The sequence below is a fragment of the Prionailurus bengalensis genome, chromosome B1, assembly GCF_016509475.1.
Source record: "Prionailurus bengalensis isolate Pbe53 chromosome B1, Fcat_Pben_1.1_paternal_pri, whole genome shotgun sequence".
Taxonomy (NCBI): Eukaryota; Metazoa; Chordata; class Mammalia; order Carnivora; family Felidae; genus Prionailurus; species Prionailurus bengalensis.
Window position 1 is genome coordinate 14683308 of NC_057344.1, and position 26542 is coordinate 14709849.

The 26542-nt window shown below is 37.9% G+C and overlaps 1 protein-coding gene across 1 annotated transcript in view; it reads left to right on the forward strand.

Moving 5' to 3' along the window:
* Positions 1-26542, forward strand: part of TRAPPC11 (trafficking protein particle complex subunit 11) — a 48320-nt gene that overhangs the window by 14904 nt on the left and 6874 nt on the right. Inside the window, exons 9-28 of the mRNA XM_043558242.1 lie at positions 155-288; positions 947-1094; positions 2857-2950; positions 3695-3774; positions 3877-3955; positions 4039-4093; positions 4433-4578; positions 5008-5069; positions 5180-5312; positions 6463-6593; positions 10255-10410; positions 11770-11957; positions 12085-12233; positions 12415-12536; positions 13068-13187; positions 16995-17060; positions 17171-17327; positions 21667-21778; positions 24661-24752; positions 25983-26116. Of these exons, the coding sequence (XP_043414177.1) occupies positions 155-288; positions 947-1094; positions 2857-2950; positions 3695-3774; positions 3877-3955; positions 4039-4093; positions 4433-4578; positions 5008-5069; positions 5180-5312; positions 6463-6593; positions 10255-10410; positions 11770-11957; positions 12085-12233; positions 12415-12536; positions 13068-13187; positions 16995-17060; positions 17171-17327; positions 21667-21778; positions 24661-24752; positions 25983-26116 (2358 nt within the window). The remainder of the gene's footprint in view (positions 1-154; positions 289-946; positions 1095-2856; positions 2951-3694; positions 3775-3876; positions 3956-4038; positions 4094-4432; positions 4579-5007; positions 5070-5179; positions 5313-6462; positions 6594-10254; positions 10411-11769; positions 11958-12084; positions 12234-12414; positions 12537-13067; positions 13188-16994; positions 17061-17170; positions 17328-21666; positions 21779-24660; positions 24753-25982; positions 26117-26542) is intronic.

Below are 26542 nucleotides of genomic sequence, written 5' to 3' on the forward strand. Positions count from 1 at the left end.
ATTCTAATAGAGAAAATCAATTCCGTTGCCAAGAACCTGAGAGGAAATTTCATAGTCTTCTTAAAGTGTGTCTCACCTTTTACATATTTTTAAATGAATACACCTTTTGACCTTATTTTCTTCTTTATTTTGGGGCTGATTCCACATTTTGCAGATCTGCAGGCTGTGTTTTCAGCACAACACCCCACTGGACGCAATCGCTCAGTTCCGAAAGCACATAGACTTGTGTAAGAAAAAAATCGGAAGCGCAGAGTTGTCTTTTGAGCACGCCGCATGGATGTCTAAACAGTATGTTTTAAATTGTACTTTTGGAATTTTTTTTTTCTTTCAATACTTGGGATTTGAAGGAATGGAATTAGCATGGACTCTAAGTTCTACATGGAGCTAAGCTTTTTGTCAGTAAGTGGGCTTTTAGAGATCTAGCATAAGTATGTTTCCAGTAATGGTAGATATTGATTCATAGAATTCCTTAGTGGAAATCACTTAATTCATGGTACCATCTCTCTCATTCAACGTGTATTTACGGAGTTTCTGCCACATGTCTAGGTACTGAGCCTATGGCAGGGAATAAAACAAAAGCCCTCCTGGCCTGGACCTTGCTATTTGAGAATGATGTTTAACAATCCCCAAATGAAATTGTTCCCAGAAACATGGATGTTTCTGACTGGTGGGAACTATGTTGACATAACACTTTGATGGTATATTTATCAAGGTTTGCCAGTACAGAAGAGTTGACTTAAACGCAGAATTTATCTATAGCCTATAATTAGTGTGTGTTCGTATTTACAAAGAAACCCCCAAAATTTGCAGTTCCTCATTAGCATTATTTTAACACAGTCTGCTGAGGTTATGGTTTGAGAATGAATAATTATTAGAAGTAAGCTTCTTTTTCTTTCCTTTTTCTTTTTCATCTTTTTTTTCCTCGATTTTTTTTTTTTTCTTTAAGATTCCAGGCCTTTGGAGATTTATTTGATGAAGCTATTAAGTTAGGGTTGACAGCTATTCAAACTCAGAATCCTGGTTTCTATTACCAGCAGGCAGCATACTATGCCCAGGAGCGGAAGCAACTTGCAAAAACCCTCTGTAACCATGAGGTAAGTTACCAACTCCTGGCTTACGTGGCATTTAGGAAGTGGATTAACCTTCTCTTAAAGGAAGAGAAGACTGATTAATGTTGATCATTTTTTTCCAAGCCTTTGAATATCATCAGTTTTTATCTTTAATAGTTTTAGGGATTATGATTATTTTCAGTTTTAGCCTGAAAATAATTTTCACCTGTGGATTAAGCAGAAGTTTTTCTGGTGAAGAACCAGTTTATGATTGACAATAAGTTAGTGATTTAGACAAGAGCAGATTACTTTCAAATAAAAGTCACAGTTTAAAAAAAAAAAAAGTCACAGTTTAGTCTGTGCCGTAACATAACTCCATCTTGTTGTTTCCACTGATCACGGCTGTAGGAGTTTGAAGGACTTTGGAGGAATGTGCTTTATTTTGACCCACCCGAGAGGATAACGTTGGACTTCTTTCTCTTCCTGGGGTTTTTCTCTGTGGAAAACTCTTAAGAATCTGTGGCAGAATTTTAATTGCAGTTTCTTAACATTTCATTTTGCCTTTCTCGTGGGTGATTAGAGTTAGATACCAGTTTCCCCAGAAGCACTTTTAAAATAACGTGGCGCGTACATGTATAAATACATCTACATTTGTATAGTTGTATCAGTTTTTGTCCTTTAAAATCTGCAGTTTTCTTCTCTGAAGACAGATGAATATTATCAACAGTACTACTTAAAAAACTAGTCCAAAAACAGTTTGCATATTAGCACTTAAAAGGTTGGATTTTTTTTTTCCCTTAAACCATGATATAACCAGACTATTTTCTACCATGTTATTTGCATATGATTTTCATTTTCAGGAAGTCTAAGGCAGATAAGGGATCCTAAGAGATAAATACTAAGATTTAATTATAAAGTTCTTCAGACGGACTTATTAATTATAATGTAAAATATAAATAACAAAATGAACGATAGGGAATTTGTTAAAATGTAACAGCAGGCAGCCATGAAAAATAATGTTTTAGAAGAATAGTTAATGATGTGAAATTTACAGAATGTATTTAAAGGAAAAAAGCAGGTTGAAAAATTATTCCAGTTAATAACAAATAAACGTTTGTGTACAAAATCTGGAAGACTAATGTATACGTTGTCAACAGTGGTAATAGGTTTATAAGTAATTTAAATTTTTATTCATTTCCTTTCGGATGTTTTCTGTATTTTTCAACAATGTACTTGCATTATATGTCTGTGCCGTTTCAGAGGGAAAAAATTATAAAAAAGAAAAAAGTATAAATTTGTAAATTCTGGTGCCAAAAATATCCCTCCCCAGACAATACCAGCATTGAATACACAAGTGATAAGGAAGGAAAATAGTGTCTTCTTTTTAAAACTCCTTGTCACATTACTGTATTTTCATTTGCACAAAAAGCACTTATATGTGTGGAATAAACATCAGGCATAATTTGTAACACATTTTTATTGGTTTATTTTAGCAAAGATGAAAAGGAAATGTAGAAGAGTTAGCTACTATGAAATCATTTGTCACAATCAGACTGATTTATTCAATTTAATTTTTATGATACTGCCTAAATATTAAGTGAAACATTTATTTCAATTTTTGTGAAAATTCAGTGTATGTTGAAGTATTCACAACTATGATATCTGAACATGTATTTGGTATTTGTGTTTTTGGAAATGTTTTTATTCTGTCAAAGACTGAAGAGAGTTGGTTTGCGAGAGGCTACGTAAACTCTTTTTTTTTTTTTTTTTCGTAAACTCTTAATTAGGGTTGTGTTTTACTTTACAGGCTTCTGTGATGTATCCCAATCCTGATCCGTTAGAAACACAAACAGGTGTTCTTGACTTTTATGGACAAAGATCATGGCGACAAGGAGTACTAAGTAAATAATTTTTCCCTCCTTTCTTTTCTTTCAACCTCAAAAGGCACAGATTGCTATCACAGTTTTTCCATTGGCTATATAGGCCATAACACATTATGCTGAGGTAAAAATGTGTTTTTTAAAGCATCTTCTTAAAGATTTTCAGTTCTTTAGTTTTTAGAATGTTTTATTTATATCACTACATCTTAGAATAACTTCTAATTAAAGATGTGAGTATGATTAAAACATTCGGACATCTCTTAAAGTCACAATTAATAAGCCACTTTAGGCTATTTAAATATTTTAATTCCAGTTAACTTTAATGATTTATTAGATTTGATATTTTAAAACAGTATTAACTTGTATCTCCTGAAAAATTTCTCTGTATCTTTTTTGCGTTTGATAGATACTTAATTTAGCAATTTTTGTGGCAGTCACACTTTAACTGTTAAGCAATTATATACCTTAACCTCCAGAAAGTATATTCTGTATTGAGAATGATAATTGATATTATTCATCAGGTGGTTGATATCGCTAGGCAAGAGAATGCTGAATTCAGTAATGTTCTCTTCAGAACAGAGATCACAGAGAAGTTCCCATGCTCATAAAGCTGTCTCTTAGGATCTTTAAAATGCTAGAATGTCTAAGAATCTTAAATACGTTATTTTAAAGTAAAGGATTCAAGGAGTGTACACATCCAATGTGCCTATGAAGGATTTACGTTAAATGAGCTATCCAGAATGGGTTGCGTCTTATCTTACACAGGTTTTGATCTTTCTGATCCTGAAAAAGAGAAGGTGGGAATTCTTGCCATTCAGCTGAAGGAGAGAAGTGTTGTTCACTCTGTAAGTTTTTTGTTTCCCAATCTAAACTATGTTTTGGAATAGTCGAGGAAAACATGAGATTCTTTTTATTGGAATGTTTCACACTTTTCTCTCTTCTGACAGGAAATAATAATAACTCTTCTGAGCAATGCTGTTGCACAATTTAAGAAATATAAATGTCCAAGAATGAAAAGTCATCTAAGTATGTATCCATAATATGCCACAGTTTCATGCAGCTTTGAATAACTTAAAATTATGCACATACAAATCTTATTTCCTTTACAGTGGTTCAAATGGGAGAGGAATATTATTATGCAAAGGATTATACCAAAGCTTTGAAGTGAGTCCTGTTCCCTATTTATTTTTCTAAGTAATTCGATTACCTTACAGCAAAATTAGAAGAGAAATTTGTTTTGAAGGATTGATTATTTCCATGTTTCTATTTCTATTAAACTCCATTTCTGTGGTATTTTTTTCAAGTACTATCTGTTGGTACAATCATTCTCAAAGTCTTAGGAAACCTCACGTTTAGCTAAATGTGAAAATACCTGTTAAACTATTTCAGTAAGTTTTCTGACATGGATATAACATGGGTAAGGCACGTTATTTTCTCCACGGAGTCTTTAGGCCCTTTCTTGTGACTCCATTTCAGCATGTCTGACATTTTGCCTTCTGACAGGTTGCTGGATTACGTGATGTGTGATTATCGGAGTGAAGGGTGGTGGACCCTGCTCACGTCCATATTGACTACAGCTCTGAAGTGTTCCTACCTCATGGCCCAGTTAAAAGATTACATTACTTATTCCCTAGAACTCCTTGGAAGAGGTAACTTGGTGCTCTCACAGTAAAATTCTGATGCTTTAAAATTATGCGGCATCTTTAAGCTTCTTCAAACTGAAAGAATAATTCTCAAATCTTTGATAGTACTTTTACCACGTGCAGATCAGTTTGCCAAGCGAAAGGACTCTTACTTTCATGGAACTTACTGTAGTCGAGGTCTCATGATAGTTGAGAAGAACAAAATTCTTCTTTCTATTTTTTTTTTTTTAAACATGGCATGCAACGATTCTTCATATGGAGTTCAAGTGCAAGTATATAGAGCATTGGGGCTAACATAGAAAGCCGTGCTGTTGTACGTTGTCTGGAATGGTGCTTAGCCGTCTTAGAAGACATATTTTTTCTACGGTATTTTGATCCCTTCAGTGGGGCTTGCTCATCTTACAGTTGTAGCTTTTTTTCCTTCTTTCATGTTAGCTTCCACTCTGAAAGAGGACCAGAAATCTCGGATAGAAAAGAACCTCATAAATGTTTTGATGGTAGGTTGGAGTTCTTTGTATAAAATCTGTCCTGGGGATATGTATACCTAGATCTGTATCTGTGTATTTTCAGTAACTGGCTGAATGAATTGTGCTCTGTGTTGGTGCAGAATGAAAGTCCTGATCCTGAACCTGACTGTGATATCTTAGCAGTGAAAACGGCTCAGAAGCTGTGGGCGGACCGAGTTTCTCTGGCCGGCAGCAATGTTTTCACAATAGGAGTGCAGGACTTTGTGCCATTTGGTGGGTAGCTGACATCTACAGTGTTACCTCAGAGAGGTACACTTTTTGCTACAAAATGAATAGATGGAGAATAATAAATAAGAAAGTCAAAGAAAGAATGCTCAACATACGTCGTTCTATAGATAAAAATTGCGATTTTTTTTTTTCCCTCACCATTGACTTAAAAAGATGTTCAGAATTTTAAATAGTTAGTTTACGTATTAAAATCTACCTTGCCTGTTTGTACTTTAGGTGTGATTTGAAATGCATTTGAAAAGACAGTTATTTAAAGAGTTTATTCTGTAATGCCTGGGCAGGTATTTTGAAATAAGTTAAAAAGAACAAAATGGTTTTTTCCCTTTAAAATTCTATGTTCGTTACATTTCAGGAGCAACTATGTTTTTAGAATTAAAGGTAGTTTTGGAGTTGTATTTTATTTAACTTTGTTTTGTTTTGTTTTAAGTGAACTACATTTATGTGTTGAAATGCTTCAAGTGCAGAATTCAGTAAGAATGTCCAGTGTAGGGGTGCCTGGGTGGCCCAGTTACTTGAGTGTCCGACCCTTGATTTCAGCTCAGGTCATGATCCCAGGATAGTAGGATCAAGCCCTGCATCAGGCTCTGCACTGAGTATGGAGCCTGCTTGGGATTCTCCCTCTCTCTCTCTCTCCCTCTCTCTCTCTGTCTCTCTTTCTCTCTCTCTCTCTCCCTCGCCCTCTCCCTCGCCCTCTCCCTCGCCCTCTCCCTCTCCCTCTCCCTCTCCCTCTCCCTCTCCCTCTTCCCCTCTTCCCCACTCATTCTCCTTCTCTCTCAAATAAATAAAAAGAGGGAAAAAAATTTAAAAATTAAAGAGGCACCTGGGTGGCTCAGTCAGTTAAGCATCCGACTTTGGCTCAGGTTATGATCTCACGGTTTGTGAGTTTGAGCCCTGTGTCTGCACTGTCAGTACAAAACCCACTTGTGACTCTGTCTCTCTCTGCCCCTTCCTCACTTATGCTTTCTCTCTCTCTCAAAAAAAAAAAAAAAAACAAACAAAACAACACTTAAGAAAAAAAAGAGAAGGATATCCCATGTAGGTGTTTCCTTTCTGAAGAGTAAGTGCGGATCAGAATAATTTGTGTGTCTAGACGGTCTTGTACTGTGTGACTCTGCTCTCTCTGTTTTATTTCTAGTTCAATGCAAAGCCAAGTTTCACGCCCCAAGTTTTCATGTTGATGTTCCTGTGCGGTTTGATGTCTATCTGAAGGCTGATTGTCCACATCCCATTAGGTTTTCCAAGCTCTGTGTCAGCTTCAATAATCAGGTAACGGTCGCTTTTAATGTATTTTTACCCTGTATCTTTAAAAAAAAATTTTTTTTAATGTTTGTTTATTTTCGAGAGAGAAAGAGAGCATGAGCGGGGGAGGGGCAGAGAGAGAGGGAGACACAGAATCCGAAGCAGGCTCCAGACTCTGAGCTGTCAGCACAGAGCCCGACGTGGGGCTCGAACCCATGGCTGTGAGATGAGCTGAAGTCGGACGGTGAGCCTACTGAGCCGCCCAGGCACCCCTAGCATGTGTATATCTTAATGTAGCTTATTTTAAATTAGATGAAATGAGCTTAGTGAATTTTAGGTCATAATGGTTTCATAGTAACAAATGGGCTTTGGTAAACTCTATCTGAAAATAAATATATTTATAGTTCTCACTTCTGTATCAGCCATTCAAGTTTTACTTACTCTTACACTTTTCTTTAAGTTTTGTTATTATTCCATCCTTACGAACTGTAAGAACTTTATCTTTTGTGATACGTAACTTGAATTTCAAATGAGATCTATTCAGGATGAAAGTAATTTAATTTTTAAATCATTTGTTTTGTATTCTAACAACGGTATTGGTTTTTTAATTATAAAACTACTAAACGGTTGGTGTTAAAGTGGACTGGATGGATATAAAATGAAAAGTAAGCATGCTCTGTCCAACTCCATTGCCCAGAAGTCATTGCTAGTAACTTCTTGAACAGTCTAGACGTTTTCTGTGTGTGCACATATAAGCAGCTTTTTCTTTCTGCAGGGCCGGGATTATATACACATATACACTTGCACAATTTGTAGTGTGTTACAGTGTGGTCAGCTACTTGATTACATTCCAAATATTCCGATTAGAAGCTCACATAATAGATAATTATCTTCTGGTCCCCCAGAAAGCACATGGAGCCTTTAACCAGCAAGTGTTTAATGAGAGTTACAGTGTTCTTAGCATCGAGGTGAGCCTGCGAACGTTTAGCATATGTCAGCTCTGTTAAAATGGAAGCGTTCTGGGGGCAGGGGCCAGGACTGACTCACAGATTGCCCTAGTAGGTAGGTAACGAGGACTAAATTACGTGGCGTAAGCCAGAAATACAGTTAGAGTAGGCGTGCCAGAGAAGAAGGAGGAAGTTTCAAGAATGAAGATGAGATGAAGGGAGCTATAAAGAGATGAGAGGGGGAGCAGGCTTGGCACTTGCAAACGCCGGGTGGAGGCAGGCGTTCCCGTTCCGGGCGTGTGGGCAGCGAAGGGCCCGTGGGAGGCAGGGCTCCGTGGCTTACAGGAACTCGAGCTCAGCTCATTTAAAGGTTTCTTTATTCATTCACTTATTCATGTTCTATTTATTGGACAGTGGTAAAGAAAGAGCTTCACCTGCTTTACTAGATTTTTCTGTCTTCACAACTGAGCAGTAACCCCGTAAGGGAACCGGTTGGCTGAACCTGGGTCACCCGCAGACCGGTGTGCTTCATTCAGTTTTGAACGATTACCCAAAGATTCCTTCTGAGTAGTTGGAGAATTTCATTTATTTGTATATGAAAAACATTTTTTTAATGTTTGTGTTTGTGAGAGAGCATGAGCAGGGGAGGAACAGAGAGAGAGGGAGACACAGAGTCCGAAGCAGGCTCCAGGCCCTGAGCTGTCAGCACAGAGCCCGACACGGGGCTCGAACCCACAGACCGTGAGATGTTTAACCGACTGAGCAACCAGGTGCCCCTAGTTCGAGGATTTTAAAGCAAGAGCATGAAACTTAGAATTTAAGACACTTTATTCCAGTGACAAAATAGAAAGAAAGGATCTTCTGGAGACCAACCGGAGCCTCTTTAGTGTGCTTCCCAGTACTAACGTGTGAGGACTTGGAGGAAGACACTGTTGGTGGGGATGGGAAGGAAGAAAGGGCTACGGGAGGCGTCTATGAATAGAGAAGTCTGGATTGCTGGGTGTGTGTACAGGGTAAAGAATAAAGGACAGCCCCTGCCCCCACCCCCACCAAAAAGCGATTCATTTGTGTGTGTATTTTATAGCTAAAGTGTACCTACAAGATGATTTGAAACGCATATACTGCAGAATATGACCACAGTTACTTAACATCCATCACCTTACATAATTACCTTTGTTTTGTGGTGGGAACATTTAGGCTCTACCGTCTCAGCAACTTTCAAGTATGTAATACAGCATTATTAATTATAGTCGCCATGCTGCCCCTTAGATCCCAGAACCTATTGTCTTGTAACTGGAAGTTTATACCCCAACCCTTCGTATCCACCATTTTACCCTGTTTCTATGAGTTACAGATTCCACATGTGATTGAGATCACACCGGTAGGACAGGAGTATGTGATGTTACTTCTTCTTAATTCCTTTTCATGTTTTATCCCCTTAAAAGCCTTACTTCTCAGGGACACCCCCCCTGCCTAGCTGATTTTCCTGGCCGTAGCCCTCTTTAGTACTTACCACACCTGTGGTTTCATTTTTGTCTGTGTGATTCGTTGGTAAGTCATTTGTTTTCCTTGTTAGCATGTAAGCTCTCCCAGGTCAGATACTTTTTTTTTTTTGCTCGATGGTGACAGTTTGGGGGAGATATTCTAAATCTGGAATTAGAGGATGAATAGAGAGATTCTTATTGTACTTCTGCTGTTAATATCCTACTATTCCATTTCTTTCCCCCCTTTTCTTAAACAACAAACAGACTAATTAAAAACTAATTTAAAATGTTAAAATGTAAAGCAGTTCATTTTTAAAGTTAGATTATATTCTGAATATGTGTTATTTGAAATTCAAGATCTGAATCAGAAGAAAAAAAAAGTAGTCCTTAGGTTTCAGAAGCATGGAATAGAAATGAAAACTCGAAGGCAAGTATTAAACTTAACTAATAAGAATTTTCTGTAAGATAACTCATCTGCTGGGATAGAAGACAGCTCTTGGGAAGTTCTTACTGTTTACTGAATGGATGAGAATGTTGATTCCATAGACGTGCACAAGAAAGAGGTCTCCCTTCAGTCCTCTCCCTTTATTCTCACCTCTATTTATCACAGAAGGAGTGTGCTCTTCTAGGAAGGTAGATGTACATTGAGTTTGGGACATGCTAAATTTGAGTGGTAGTGGAATTAACCTCTTGACATTTGTGGATATGAACTTTTGGTTAAAGAAATAGGACAGAGTTAGTTTTTAATGTGGGAAATATTAGCATAGAGGTACGGAACATGTAAAAATGGATAAACTCTGCAATGAAATGAACATAAAGAGAGTAGAACTGAAAGCCGAAGACTGAGCCTGTGGAGCCTCTGAATTAAGGGGACAAGAAGAAGAAAAGACCTTTGAGGGAAAAACAGGAAGTAGTCAAGAAGGACGTCACAGAAGCCACGTAAAAAGAAAGCTCTTGTTAAAAAAGATAGTAGATAGTAGTGTCCAGTGAAACAAAGAATAAATCTTTGCTTCTCTGGGATTTGTAAATGTTTTCAGAAATCAGCTTGTATGTGGTGAATTGTCTCTACCTTGTGGCAGCAGTGAGTGGATAAGTGTTTCCGTTTGGCATAAAATACCTCCCATTAATCACCCTTCATAATGCTTTAGTTATACTGCAGGTAAATTTACCAACCTCCGAATCATTTTTGTTTAGTGTGAGCGAAACATGTGACACTTGCTATGTATAAACAGTGACCCTTGCTGACCTCTTTTACAGGAATATAACCAGTTCTGCGTAATCGAAGAAGCAACTAAAGCAAGTGAAGTTTTAGAAAATTTGACCCAGGGAAAGATGTGCTTAGTTCCTGGTAAAACGAGGAAGTTTTTATTTAAATTTGTTGCAAAAACTGAAGATGTGGGGAAGAAAATTGAGGTTAGTGATGAAATTTGTTTAAAACATGCTTTAAATGACAAAAGTAATATGTGTACGTCAGAAAAAAATGTCAGTAATACACAAGTTTATTAAGTAAAAAATGAAAATATTACACCTGGACTTCCTAAGGGAAATCGTTCATCATGGTTTGGTAGGTTTTCTTTTTTTGAGACTATACTGTACATAATATTCTATAGTTAGCTCTTTTTACTTACTAGTATATATGAGGCATCCTTTCCGGTTAGTACATAAGACCAACCTCAGTTTTAATGGCTATGTAATCAGTTAAGGAATTTCAAACAAAATACTATATTATACACTATACCAATTATATTTTATATAATGACATAATTCACACTAGAGATATATATCATTTTGATGTCTAAACATTTCTGAATGCCTTTTTTTAAAAAAAATGTATATATTTAAAGGATTCCTTTAATGTACATAATTAAAATGACTTTAGAAATATATGATAGAAGTAATAATTTTATTGAGCGTAAATTCTGGAGCCAAACTTCATGGGTTTAAATTCCAACTCTCCAGCCTACTAGTGTGGGGCTCTGGGCAATTACTTAACCTCTTTGTGTCTCAGTTTACTCATCTTGTAAAGTGGGGATAATGATGGTCCCTACCTCTTAGTGTTTTGTGAGGATTAAATCAGTTAGTTAACGTAAATTGCTTGGAATAGTGATTAGTATATGGTAAGCTTGTTTTCCATGGCTTAAGTGGCGATAGTTGGTTCATCTAAACTTTGGGCCATTTCTAAGATAGAAACATAAGACTGTACTACCAATATTCCCATAACAGTATCTGTGAATCTGTTGATTTTATTATTAACCAATATCCAGAGATTTTGCTTATTCACTTAAAGTTTTTTTTATGATTTTGACTAAATCCCTAATTACATATTTTTTATAAGATACTAAGGAAGCCTACCAGATGGAAATCATAATTAGTAATACTGTTTCGAGTACATTTGTTAATGGATTTTGTTGAAAGGAATATTTATTCAGTTAATAGTATTATACGTGTCTTTGGGGAAAAAAATATGTGTGGAATTAGGAATTCGGTTATGAGTGTGCTAATGGTCATGAAAATATTCATGTATCTCACTCAGCAACCACTAATTGAGCATTTGTTATGTCAGGTTATTATGTCTGTTTAAAGGTGAAGCGGGTGGAACCTAGTCAGTGTCACAGCTAACAGATGTCGGGGACAGCTGTACAGCAGGTGTTCTGACTTCACCCTGGGGGGGTCTCTAGATGAACTCCACACACCAACAATTGCTGTGTAACTCGTCGAGAGGGGATGGTGACAAGTATGAGGTGGCATGTCTGACAACCCTCCGTCTTTCAGATTACTTCGGTCGATCTAGTTCTGGGCCACGAGTCGGGAAGATGTGTGGTTTTAAATTGGCAGGGAGGAGGAGGGGACGCTGCCTCCTCCCAAGAAGCCTTGCAGGCCTCGCGTTCTTTCAAAAGACGACCCAAGCTCCCTGACAATGAGCTTCACTGGGACAGCATAGTCATTCAGGCCAGCACGATGTAAGTCGACCTTGCTAGGCAGATTGAGGAAGGTCATCTTACTTCTTTTAAATACTTTGAAGAACTTGTTTTTTTTTTTTTAATCGGTTGCTTAGCTAAGCTTTTGGGTTTTTCTCCCCCACCGAAGGATTATTTCCAGAGTTCCAAACATTTCCGTGCATCTGCGGCATGACCCTCCTGCCCTGACGAATGAAATGTATTGTTTGGTTGTGACTGTTCAGTCCCATGAAAAGACCCAAATCAGAGACGTGAAGCTCACCGCTGGTTTAAAACCTGGTAAACATGCCTTTTCCACATTTGATCAGTGTTCATTCAACAGAAAATAAGTATCAGTGGTGTCAACCACAGGAAGTTTGTTTAAAATACGGTCATGAAAGAGTGCTGTCTATGCCCTAGTAATTGTTAGGATAATGTCCGAATGCTCCGTATTTTAAAACGCTGATATTAACACTTTCAGGACAGGATGCCAATTTAACTCAGAAAACTCATGTGTCTCTTCATGGAACAGAACTATGTGACGAGTCCTATCCGGCTTTACTCACTGACATTCCTATCGGAGACTTACATCCAGGGGAACAGGTGAACTTGGTCACCTATGACTGGGGAGGAAATCAACTAGATTGAGGTTTTAAATATGTAGCGAGTTTTAGAGAACATTGTAACAGCATATTCTGAGACTACAAATGGGATTTAACTAATGCATGTTTTTAACACTTAAATGTGTAAGACGTTTACACATATTTAGATGCATAAGATGTTGTAAGCAGTTTTATACAAGGGGTTTTAGAACAAATGGCCCTGATGTGGAGAATTAGTTGCCTGATAAAATAACTGAATAACATTAAGTTTGTAACTTTGTGAAATAGCCTTTCAAGCAACTTTTATTTCCAAACGAAACACAGTTCTTGGGCAGTTGGGAATGATAATAAAAAAGGTGGGATAGTATTGGTTGGTCCCACATATACTGTGGCAAGAACAGCCTGTAAACAGGGTTCAAGAATTTAGTCAGCTGGTACAGTAAACTCCAAAAGGTGGGAACATTATCCTAGAGTATATAACCAGGAAGAAATCTCTAAATTATTAAATTAAAATACTCTTATTTTGTTACAGCTGGAAAAAATGTTATATGTTCGCTGTGGAACAGTAGGTTCAAGAATGTTTCTCGTGTATGTTTCTTACCTGATCAATACAACTATTGAAGACAAAGAAATTGTTTGCAAGTGTCACAAGGTATTACTTCTCATGGCTACTTCGGGAAGCATCATACGTGGGGCGTTCCCTATTTTATGTTTTTTTTTACCTGTAAAATAAGCAGCTTAGGTGCTTGTAGTCTATTACAGATTTTAATTAAACATCTTGGGTTGTTTTTTTTTAATCACTTAGATTTATCATAAATGATGTACTATGGCATTCACTGCTCAAACATTAGAAAACTGGCCTCCGTGGCTTTTTGTATAATCAGCAGGTTTAGGATCTCATGCAAAAAAGTTTTGAGATTCCAAACCTATGTGTTTCTTTATAAAATCGCACATTAGGTAAAATCTGTAAGTTGATTATATGCTGAAGATTTGAGAGGATGGAAGGTCTCCCTTTATGAGATATTTTTTCTATTAAAAAAGATTCTCATGAAAATTGTGTCTAGTTAAATGCAGATAGAAGAGGATGAGAATAGTATGGTCATAGTCAGTGCCTTGGAGGCAACTGCTGTCAGCTTTTTGGAGTGTTTTCTGTTGGTTTTCTATTTATAGTGATTTGGGGGCACTGTGTTTTTATTTAGATTTAACCATATTATATATAATTGCTTGTACCCACTTTTAGTAATGGAACATTATGATACCTACTGTCCTCGTAGTCTTATCTGTATTGTTTCAGCCCGTTCTCAGGAATTGATTGATTCCTCAGCCAGCAGAGGAGAAGGCCAATCAGTCTGGGGATTTGTAGTTTGGTCATTGCCCAGAGTCTGGGCCGTCCGCCATCGTATGAGTCAGTAGGAGGCAACACTCATCCTACAAGAGAGGAATATTTCCCAAGTGGAAGGGAGGAAGGCATACAATATATCAGAGATTTCACGTAGCCTGACGCACTACAGTGGATCATGGCTGGTGAACTAGGAGGGGAGGGTGCCAGTCTCAGCATGGCCTCCTAACGTGTCCACTCAGCCTAGCCATGTAACCGTTTGGCCTGAGTTTCCTTATCTACAAAATAAGAACATTCAAGTTCTATACAGCTTTGGAGTCCTATGCCTTGGAAAGGACTTCTGATAATGAAGCTTCTAGTAGACTTGGAACATATCTTTTTAAAATGATTGTTTGCTATGTAGTAACTATCCTGGAATCAAGCTACAACAGTGTGTAATGCTCTCTTTGCCTCAAGACATGATATTTTTGAGGTGCATGCCACTTTTTTTTTGATCCCTTCCATCTACTTCACCCATCCCCCCCACGCACCTCCCCTCCGGTAGCCACCAGTTTGTTCTCTGCAGTTAAGAGCCTATTTTTTTGTTTGTCTTTTTTCCCTTTGTTCCTTTGTTTTGTTGCTTAAATCCCACATGTGAGTGAAGTCATATGGTATTTGTCTTTCTCTGACTTATTTCACTTAGCATTGTGATGCCTAGCTCCATCCATGTGATTGCAAATGGCAAGTTTTCATTCTTTTTTATAGCTGAATAATATTTCACAGTATATATATACCCCGTCTTTTTTATCCATTTATCTGTTGATGGACATTTGGGCTGCTACAATTTAGCTATTGTAAATAATGCTGCAGTGAACACAGGGATGCATATATCCTTTTGAATTAGTGTTTTCATATTCTTTGGGTAAATGAATATTCAGTAATGGAATTACTATGTCATATGGTAATTCCATTTTTAATTTCTTGAGGAACCTGCAGACTGTTTTCCACAGGGGCAATGCCAGTTTGTATTCCCACCCACAGTCTACAAGGGTTTCGTTTTCTCTACATCCTTGCCAGTACTTGTTTCTTGAGTTTTTATTTTAGCCATTCTGACAGATGTGAGAAGATATCTCATTGTGGTTTTGATTTGCATTTCCCTGATGATGAGTGATGTTGGGCATCATTTCTGTGTCTTTTGACCATCTGTATGTCTGTCTTCTTTGGAGAATTTCTGTCCATGTCTTTTGCCCATTTTTATTTATTTATTTTTTTTTTAAATTTATTTAAAAAATTTTTTTTTCAATGTTTTTTATTTATTTTTGGGACAGAGTGAGACAGAGCATGAACGGGGGAGGGGCAGAGAGAGAGGGAGACACAGAATCGGAAACAGGCTCCAGGCTCTGAGCCATCAGCCCAGAGCCCGACGCGGGGCTCGAACCCACGGACCGTGAGATCGTGACCTGGCTGAAGTCGGATGCTTAACCGACTGCGCCACCCAGGCGCCCCTCTTTTGCCCATTTTTAAATTGGGTTATTTGGTTTTTTTGGTGTTGGGTTGTATAAGCTCTTTATATATCTTGGATACTAACCCTTTATTTGCAAACATTTGCAACATTTTCTCCTGTTTAGTAGGTTGTCTTTTAGTTATTTTAGGGAGGGATACTAATTCTGAGGGATAGAAATAGATGTTACACAAAAAAAGAATGAGTTGGTCAAATATGTTTGGAAAATATGGGTTAAGAGGTATTAAATGGATATTTTGACTTTAAGACTTAGCACAGCATTGAATTTGCTAATGTGTGTTGAGAATTTCACAAAAGGCTGTGGTGATTATCTTTCAAGATTATTGTACACAGAAGCACTTTTCTCATGGAATATCTATCTTACACGTCCCAGTGTTACTTGTAAGACATTTTTGGAAATTTAAATGTAAATTATTTTCCCTTCACTGGATTGAATCTCATTTTTACCTGCATGTGTGGAAATTTAAAGTAGGCCACATCTGATCTAGTCATTGAGTTGTTTCTTCATTTCCTTAGATCTTTTCTGTGGGGAAATACTGAGGCCCTGCTTTAGATTCACAGACCCAATGCAGGCGTTTTCTACCACTAATATCCTGCTTATTACACTTTCTTAAAAAGTTAGCTTGATGGTATTGAGAGGAAGTCATTTGAAGTATGTGATAATAATGAACATGGTTTAGGCATTTCACTAGTGCTTTATATATGTTATCTCACTTCATTGTCAACAGCCCCACGAGGATTATGAAACTGAGACTCAGAAACCATGGTTCTTCCTCAAGGTTACCTCACTAACCCCAAGGTCTGCATAGCTAATAGGAATGTGTCCTCCAGGATTAAAACCCACATCCACCTGGCATTATCACAGCCTGAGTTTTTAAATCAACGTGATTTTTAAAAAAGGGTTCTCACTAACAGGGTGGGTGGTTTGTTTCCAAAGACATAGTAAGCCCATTGCTTCTTGAATAGACTGAGGGAGGGATGTAGCGTGTAGGTTAAGAGTACCGACCCCTACGGTCAGATCCGGGTCTGTTTCTGCCTTTGTCACTTACTAGCTATGCGGGACTACTTCATCTTAAAATAGCGAGTATAATGGCATCTGTTTCCTTGAGTTATTACAAACATTATATAATGCATCACATATATAGCGATTATAGCGCTGTTATATTATTATTGTCGTTATCATTATTATTCGTCATCTTGACTTGAGGTGAAGTAAAGAACTTAGACAAAAAGAAAACCCAGATTCTAGGCTTGGCACCACTAGCTTTGTGGCCCAAGGCCAAGCATTGAAACTTCCTTAACTTCTGCTTCGTCCTCTCTAAAATAGTGACATTGCCTGTCCTGCCCACTTTTACTAGATCCTGAGATAAATAACGTGTTAGAAAGCACTTTGCAGTGTGAGCTGTTTTAAAGCCATAAGATAATTTATTAGAAATTGTAGTCTGGTTTCTCTCTATAGGTTTTTATAAATATTATCTGAGGGAAAGCTTCTAGCTTCTTAATATATAAATTGGGATTATTTCTTGATCAGTTACAGATTGTGTTTTGCATGTCTGCTATTTTTAAAACTATTTTTAAGTTTAGAAAAGCCATTGAATGTGCCCTTTAAATTCTTACAGGATGAAACTGTAACTATAGAAACTGTCTTTCCATTTGATGTCGCGGTTAAATTTGTCTCTACAAAGGTATGTTCCTATGAAGCATTTTGGAAATCATTTCAATTATAGAAATTAACAGAAAAAGCAAAATGAATTATTGTAGTTCCAGACAGATCTTTTGTCTTAATTTGTGACAGTTTGAGCACCTGGAAAGGGTCTATGCGGACATCCCCTTTCTATTGATGACGGACCTCTTAAGTGCCTCACCTTGGGCCCTCACTATTGTATCCAGTGAGCTACAACTTGCTCCTTCTATGACCCCAGTGGATCAGCTAGAGTCCCAAGTGGACAAAGGTGAGAATGTGGACCATCCCACTTAATTAGAAGACCGGGGTTGTGTGTGTGTGTGTGTGTGTGTGTAGGCTAGCAGGGTAAGAGTTAGCTTTTTGCTAATGGAGGGCACTTGAGACTGATAGAAAAGTAAATACATTTAGAATTAAAGTAGAATTAGTATCAGTTACCACTTGTTTGAGTATACCTTATTTTAAAAGATAAGATTTTTGCTACTATAAGGAAGTTACTCAGAAAAATGTACTTGAAAATAAAATCGTATTTTTTCATATTTGGATTTTTTATAGATTGTTTTTTCTTATTGATTTTTAATTAATGTTTACCATATCTTATAATTTGAAATGGTGAAAGATGGTTATTAAAGAAAGTGGGGAAAATATAGAAACATAGACAGTAAGTTTTCTAAATCAACTAAAATAGTTTAGAGAAGAGATTTAAACCCAGGATATTACTTTTATGGTGCATTATACCTTGGGCTTATATGCTTCTTGAGCTGTTAGAGAAAAATAAAAAAAATTAGGTTGAATGTTAACCCAAGCAAAATTGTGCTCAGCTCTATGATAAGGATAAAGATTGTATGAAAAAAATCACGATGTATTTTTTTTTAAGTTTATTTATTTATTTTGAGAGAGAGAGCACATGCTTGCAGGAGGGGCAGAGGGAGAGGGAGAGAGAGAGAAACCCAAGCAGACTCTGTGCTGTCAGCATAGAGCCAGTGTGGGGCTCAATCTTACAAACTGTGAGATCAAGACCTGAGCTGAAACCAAGAGTTGGATGCTTGACTGACTGAGCCACCCAGGCGCCCCCCACCCCCACGATTAAAATCAAATATAAATGAGTCATTTATTTGCTGTATCTGTTTATCTATCTACTGAGTTCAGTGTCGTAAGTTATATAGTTGATTTGCAATACAGATTAAAATTAGATGAGTAGTTTCAGAATTCCAGTATATTTTTTGTATCCGGCCTGTGAATAAGTTTCAGTATCTATCAATAAATAATCAACAGGTATTTATCAAGTCCACTATCTGGCCCCATGCTAGGTTCTCAAGAAAACGCCAAGAAGAGTTTGTCTCTACAAGAGACATAGTCTTCATAGTCACTTCTGTGCATTTTAGGAAAGTCATCATAAAGGAGGAAAGATAAAATAGATTAAAAAACCTCTTTATTTAAATGCTACAAATAGGTCCTACGTCCTGTAAAGTAATAATACTAGAAAACAATTTTGCTTTCAGAATGCCTTTATAAGTTTTGTTTTTATCTTTTGAAACTTGGTTTTCTCTCTCATGGTTTTGGAAATCACTGTCTGTGGTTCTGCTTTGTTTCTCTGTCCGCACTTCTTCCTTTTCTCCTCCCTGGCTAACGTGGAATGATCACGAGCTGTGGAGTCACGCTGAACTAGATTCCATTCTCTGACCTTCTGCCTGCTCTTAGGTTACGTTGGACGGTTCACTTCGTTTCATCACTTGTCAGAGTTAAAGAAGATAACATACGTGAAGTAGCGTGTATGAGGTAGTCTGTATGAAGTATCTCAGCCCGGTGTTTGTCTCCTCACAGCTCAACACAAGCTGGCTATCTGCCCATTCTTTGCTGATTCCTTTTCTTTCTCCTTAAATGTGGGTCGCTTCCAAGATCCTGACTTTGGCTCGTTTTACTTTTTCTACAAGTCTTCACCTGCCGTGCAGCCCCAGGCTCCCCGCAGTCCCCAGTCCAGAGAGAGGAGTCAGTGTATACTTGGCCCCAGGTGGAAACCACAGAAACAGACCAGACTCCCTCTTACGTGCGCATCCATCCTGGCGCCACGTTCTCCCTTCTGCACGTCTCTCGAATCCAGCTTCTCTCCATCCTCACCGTCTCTCATCTGGCCTTCAGAAACACCTTCTTAACCGCTTTCCTCTTTGCCATTCTCTCCCCTAGTCTGCCTTTCATATTGCTGCCAGAGATTGATTTCTCAAAAAGCAATTTTGAACTTGTTTTTCCTTCTTAGAAAACCTCACGACCTACCAGACCTTTCCCTGGGAAGCTTCCCTTTCTAGCTTCTTCTGTACCAGGCTCCCTACTTCCCCTTCGTCTTTCCCAGACTTTGACCAAGCCCGGATTTGTACATTCAGCAAACACTACCTCCATCTGGTTTTGAACATGTTAGTACGTCTGTCCAAAACCCTTTCCTTTTTCTTTCCACCTGATCAACTCTTGTTTGCTCTTTCGGTCTCATGTAAGCTTTGACTTTTTGATCTTCCTAAGCGGGACTAGATAATCTTCTTTCTTTGCTCCCAGAGTTTCTTTACATCTGTTATGACACTTATCCACTTATATTGTAATAGTTTACTTACTCTTATGGCTCCCCTACCACACTACGTGCTCCTTTAGAGCAGGAGCCATGACTTACCCCTTTTTGTATTGGCAGCCTCAGCCGCATAGTAGTTGCTTAATAAATGTTTGTTAAATGAATGAACAAATACCTACCTTGAATTTCCCATTACTCGTTTCCTATTGTTGCTGTAACATATTATCACAAAGTTAGTGCTTAAAACAACACAGATTTATGACCCTAACGTTCTAGAGGTCAGAAGTCCTAAAATCAAAGTGTTGGTGATGTATCCCTTCTAGCTCTGGGGAACACCCTTTTCCTGCCCTTTTCAGCGTTCAGAGGCCATCTGGATTCCTTGGCTCATGGTTCCTTCCTCCGCCTTCCAAACCAGCAGTGTAGCATCTTCAGATGTTTCTTCTTCTGACCTCTGCTTCCATTGTCACATGTTTTTCCTCAGATTTCCTCCTACCTACCACTTTCCCTCAGAACCCTTGTGGTTACATTGGACCCAATTGGAGAATCCAGCATAATCTTCCTATTTTAAGATCCTTATCTTAATCACATCTGTAAAATCATTTCTGCCGTGTAAGGTACCACATTCACAGTTCTGGGAATTATGATGTGGATATCTTTGGGGAGGGGGTGGCATGGCTTTATTCTTTCTGCCACCTCCAAGGACACCAGCACTAATGCATTACAAACTTTGTATTTGACACATTAAAGATAACAACTTTCCTAGGTCATAAAGTTGACCCCAATGTTAATTGTTAATAAACGTTGTGATCATTTTTGTTAACTTCTTAGAAAGGAAGGAAGGCTTGAGCTGGGGAGAAGCAATATGAATGTCCTGGGTTTTTAAAAAAGGTATCTTGGGGCGCTTGAGTGGCTCAGTCAGTTAAGCATCTGACTCTTGGCTTTGGCTTAGGTCTTGATCTCTCGGTTCGCAGGATCAAGCCCCATGTTGGGCTCTGTGTTGACAGCGTGGAGACTGCTTAGGATTCTCTCTTCTTTCTTTCTCTGCCTTTCCCCCGTTCTCTCTGTATCTCTCTCTCTCTCAAATAAACTTTAAAAAAATGAAAAGAAAATGGGGCAAGGATCCTGAATTAAAAAAAAAAAAAAAAGGTATCTTAAGAGGTTTAAATTGATGTATGTTTTACTAACTGGGCTACAGTATCATTTCCTAGTCCTTAAAAATTACTTAAAAGTGGTTAGAGATTGGCCCAGCATTTTCCCCTTTGACTTCTGGTATCTGCTCACAATCGTAACTAGTAATTTATCACAACCTTCTTCATTAGAGAACCATGAAAACAATTAGTTAATGTTTAGAGACCTTGTTATTACTGTTTGAAAGTTTCACCCACAGATTTGCCCAGGTCAGCCTCAGATGGGCACTGTTGCCAGCTTGCATCGAAGGCACTGCAGGCTGGGAGGTGCTGATGGCAGGGAGGGCTTGGTTCAGACGAACCTTTATCTTGGCATCAGGAGTTTAGGCTACAGTTGGCAAGAGGAAAGCAGCCTTGTATGAGAGGTAAGTCACCACATTAGGCAATAATGAGGCAACATGTAATGTATTTCCATTTGATGGTATAGCTAATATGTGTTTGTCAGAGAAAGCCAGAGTTGCCTGGAATGACATTTTGAGTACCTAAAAAGTTAAGTAAAAATTTCTTTTTCCCTACTGTGAAATGTTTCCTTTAGAGACATGAAATAATTTGTAGAAAGAAAAATAATCACCAAATGGTATTATTCCAACTCCAGACTTTGCCCTGTCATTAGTTCCTATAGGATCTTGTCACAGACCTACAGCTGCTTTGCTGAGTTTTATTATAATGGAATATTGATGTATTAGAAAAAACACTGGATAGGGACTTTGTGACCTTGAAAAAGTCATTTAACATCTCTGAGCCTTAGTTTTTAAGTCTCTACAAGTAATGTATAACTGATATTCTTTTTTTGTTATATTACTTAAAGGTAAAACTCTCCTTTCATAGAGGAAATCGTTGCATAGGATTATAAAGATTATTCCTTATAGTTGTCTTACAGACTGGAGAGAGTGCTAGTGAATGCTTTTGTCTTCGGTGCCCATCTGTTGGAAATGTTGAAGGTGGAGTAGCAACTGGTCATTATATTATCTCCTGGAAGAGGTGAATCAGCCCTATCTCTTATTCCTTCTCTGTCCTAGTCTACTGCCTTTATTATTTGTCATTGTCATTTAATACTTGAAAGCTTCTGTCAGTCCTGGAGAGAAGACTAGAAGTCACATGCTATCACTAAATGTTTGTCAAGAACACAAAGATTAAAAAGGATAATTAAACTTTTATTTGTATTTGTCACAATTTGTGACCTGTATACTGATGAAATTTTAACCAAGCGAATTCTCATGACAGGACCATTAAAAACATTAAGAGAAACTGTTCTTATTTGCATTCAATAGGATTGTCTACATAGAAAACCCAAGGGAATCAACAAATTATTTCCATTATAGGAGTTCCAGCAAGGTTGCTGGATATAACATCAATATACAAAAATCAGTTGGCTTTCTATATATCAGTAATAAACCTCCAGGCAATATACTTGTAAAACAGGTATCATTTAGATGATAACAACAATTGTAAGTAAGAATATATCAAATAGAAAATGGGTATTGCCATTACGGAGAAAATTATAAAACTTTAAAACATTAAAGGAAGTCCCTACATGGGACATACACAAAATTGTCTTGGGTAGGATTTGGATAAGATCTGATATTGTTTGTTCTGTAAGTCACTGCAGTTTGCTTCAGGATCTCAATAGCTTGTTTTAGTTTGTTTTTGTGGTGCTTGATACTGTTGATTTTAAAGCTTATATGGAAAGGCAAAAACTCAGAAATAGTCAAGATACTTCAGAAGAAAAACTAATAAGCAAGGATACTTGGCTCTTCTAAATTCCCAGACTTAAGGTAAAGCTACACCAGTCATTGCTGTGGTATTGGAATGGGAATATGTAAATAGGCCAGTGGAACAGAAGAGAGAGTCTAGAAATAGATCCACACATATGAAAATTATGTTTTAGGGAGGTAGCATTGCAAATCAGTGGAGATCTGGTAATTGGTGGTAAACAATTGGGTATCCTTATATCTCTACACTGTGTATAAAAATTAATTCCAGGCATATTAAAATTCTAATTGTGAAAAGCAAAACGTTACTACTTTTAGCAGAAAATAAGAGAATTGTTTTATGACTTTGGAATAGGGAAGAGTTTCTTTAAATAAGACATAAAAAGTGTAAGCCTCTAAACTTGATGAATTTGATTTGTTAAAATTAAGCTTCTTAGTTCATTAAAAAATACCTATAAAAATACAAATTGGGAAAAGCTATTTACAACATGGAAAACTGAGAAAGCATTAGAATTCATATCAGAACTTACACGAATCATAAGAAAACCAAGTCTCCTAACAGAAAGTTGAGCAAAATCTTGAGTATGCGGTGTTAAGAGAAACAGAAGAGGCCAGATGGCCAGGAAACATAGGGAGAAAATGTGCTGCCACTAATTTGGAAAAATAAAAGGGGTTAACAATGCAAAGTTTGTCAAAAAAGGTAGAGTATAAAATAGAACAGTTACTTTGGAAATCCATTCAGCAGGGCTAGGTGAAACTGAAGATATCTATATCCCTCATAGAAAAGGTCTCAAACAAGTACACAAAGATATATGTAAGAATGTTCATAGCACCTCTGATTATAGTAGTAAAAAGTTACGAACTAAATATCCATCAACAGGAAAATGGACAAACTATGGCATGGTCATAGAACGGAATGCTATGTATCAGTGAAAATCGATGAACCAGAGCTGCTCCTGTTAACCATTAGTATTAAGGGAACAAAGCAACTGCAAATGTTGAAAATATGAACAAATTGCATGTATGTAATATTGGGAAACATGTAAAACACTGCACATTTCTTAGGGCTACCTTCATAATTTCGAAAAGTATAAAGAAATACGTAGCAATGATGACTCCCAAGTTAGTACTTCTAGGGCACAGGTGCAAGCAGGAAGGGGCACGTGGGGAGGTTCAACTATATTGTGATGTTTTCTTAGGCTGGGAGGTAGATATGTGATATTTCATGTGTGAATTTCTTGGCTCAATTTTTTCATAAATTTAAAAACTGCGAATGAGACATGAAAAACGAGAAAGGAAAAATCATGGACTTATTTTTTTTAAAAAGCTAAGATCTTTCTTTCTCCCACTTCTGAATTTACCACATCGAAGTTTAGTTTAATTTATGTTTACAGGAATTAAAATAGGAATTTGAAGGCACTGCTTACTCATCCCATCACGTTACTGTAATACCATAAAGACCTACTAATGAAGAGGGGTTAGATGTGTTCGCCTGGGGCTTTTGTGGTGTAATAATTTGCACCCAGTGTCAGCTGTTCCACATCTTGATCCAGACTCTCCCTAAGGCCAGTTCTCGGGAGTCAGCCAGCCGCCCTGTGGTTCCCGTCCTAACTGTGACACAGGGGAAGATATTTGACAGTTTCATAATGCTACTTACTTTATCTCCATGATGTCAGAATGCTGCTTTTTTATTGGTAGTAAAATACTTTTTGTTCTTTGGTTTCTATTCTGTACTTTGGGTGTAGCTAGGACGGTGCACTTGGAAGTGGTCTGGTGCTTGGCCTCGAACTGGCCACAGGGGGAGAAGGTCTGTGTCATAAGGTCAGTCCGCACGCTCCCACCCACGCTGAGCGCTCTGCTACCACGCCCTGTGTTAAATGGTGGGTTTCATGGTATGGCTGATTCACATTCTGGCCCCTGGACCAAACAGCAGCCCTGGGTTATACCATCGATTCATTGGAAACATTCAGAACCCAAACGGGATTCTAAAAGCCTTTTCTTCACTAAACCACTTCCAGGAATAAAGTTTTAGGAGATGTTTAAGCCCTTTCTGTTTCCTTTGAAACAAGTTGGTGAGTATACACGTGGCCTGTTTTTGATTCCACGTTTCACGTAAAATGTGGATTTGAAAGATTCCCTTTTCTGTCACAGGACCTCCGCCGTGGGAAACGTCCCTGTCATCAGTACTGCCATCACTCTGCCACACGTGATCGTAGAAAACATTCCCCTCCATGTGAATGCAGGTAACGGCACTAACTTGTACTTGGTAAAAAGAATCCAGTGAGAATACTTATTTTTTTATTTTTATTTTTTTTTAATTTTTTTTCAACGTTTTTATTTATTTTTGGGACAGAGAGAGACAGAGCATGAATGGGGGAGGGGCAGAGAGAGAGGGAGACACAGAATCGGAAACAGGCTCCAGGCTCTGAGCCATTAGCCCAGAGCCCGACGCGGGGCTCGAACTCCCGGACCGCGAGATCGTGACCTGGCTGAAGTCGGACGCTTAACCGACTGCGCCACCCAGGCGCCCCGAGAATACTTATTTTAGCTTCTAAGATTTAAAACTACTTTTATTACAAAAAATGCCCAACGTTTACAGAAGTAGATTATGATCAGCCTTGTTTCATCTACCTCAAGCTCTTCCTCCTGCCTTATTTTAAAGCAAATCCCAGATATTATTTCATCTATCAGTATTTCTGTATTAGTGGCTATTTTTCTAAACATCATCACAATTCTATTGTCATCACCTTAAAAATTAGCAATAATTCCTTAATATTAATTGCCAAATTCCAGTGTCGCAGTTTCCCTAGTTGACTTTGAATGTTCTTTATTGTTTTAAGGTCTCATCACTGCAGCTGGTGGATGTCTCATACTTTTGAAATCTCTGGGCGGGCAGACTCCCTCCCCACTCCCTCACCTCCTTCACCCCACCCCCCACCTCTTCCTTGCTATTTATTGAAGAAATGGAGTTAGTTGTCCTGTAGAGCGTCCCACAGTCTGGGTTTTGCTGATTGCATTGTATCATTTTTAAGTGTCCCTGTAAGTTGGTGGTTACATCTGTTGTCTTGATCAGATTCAGGTTCAAGTTTTTGGCAAGAATACTTCATAGTTAATGGTATGTGCTCTCATCAAGAGGCACATGATGCCTGTTATTCTTCTTGAACCATGATGGATAGTTAGGGACATGTTTTATAGATTCAAAAAATTATTCCTAAAGTATAATTCAGTTCCTGACAGCCAAGACCCTTTCTAAGTCATTCAGCTTTAGAAGGAGACTTGATTCTGTTTAGCCTGTTTTATCACAGTCCCATGGCTGTTGTCCAGTCCAAGAATGTGCTTCTTTAGCAAGAGTGCAGTATTAGCACTAATTTAAATAACCTCATGTCTACAGAATGAGATTCATTTACAAGAAGAACTCATAAATGGTACACTGTTTTCTTTAACCAAGAGAAATGTGTTGTCTTTCTCTGCAGATCTGCCATCGTTTGGGCGTGTCAGAGAATCCTTACCTGTCAAGTATCACCTACAGAACAAGACTAACTTAGTTCAAGACGTGGAGATTTCTGTGGAGCCCAGTGATGCCTTCATGTTCTCTGGACTTAAACAGGTATAGGGCCTATCGCATTGGGCTGCTTGTGTAGACACAGAGGTGTGGCCAGGAAATGGAGAGCTATGTACTTAGTTTTTACAAATGAACTGATAAGGCTGATTATGGTCCCTGTTATTTTGATAATAGGAAATTTTTCATCACCTTTAAATATTAAGTACAATTTGTGTAGCAGCGGATTAAGTGGACAACCCTTTTCACACAGAGATCATACATATAAGTTCTTTCTTTCTGTAAAACGAGAATGCACAAATCCTCAGAGTATAATAGACTTTCTGAAAATTTTAGATTTCCCTTTTATTACCACTGTGTGTGTGTCTGTGTGTCTGTGTTTGTCTTTTAACTTGAGGCCTAGAAACCTGACTACCCATATTAAAAACCTGATTCTCTGGGGCGCCTGGCAGGCTCAGTTTGTAAAGCATGTGA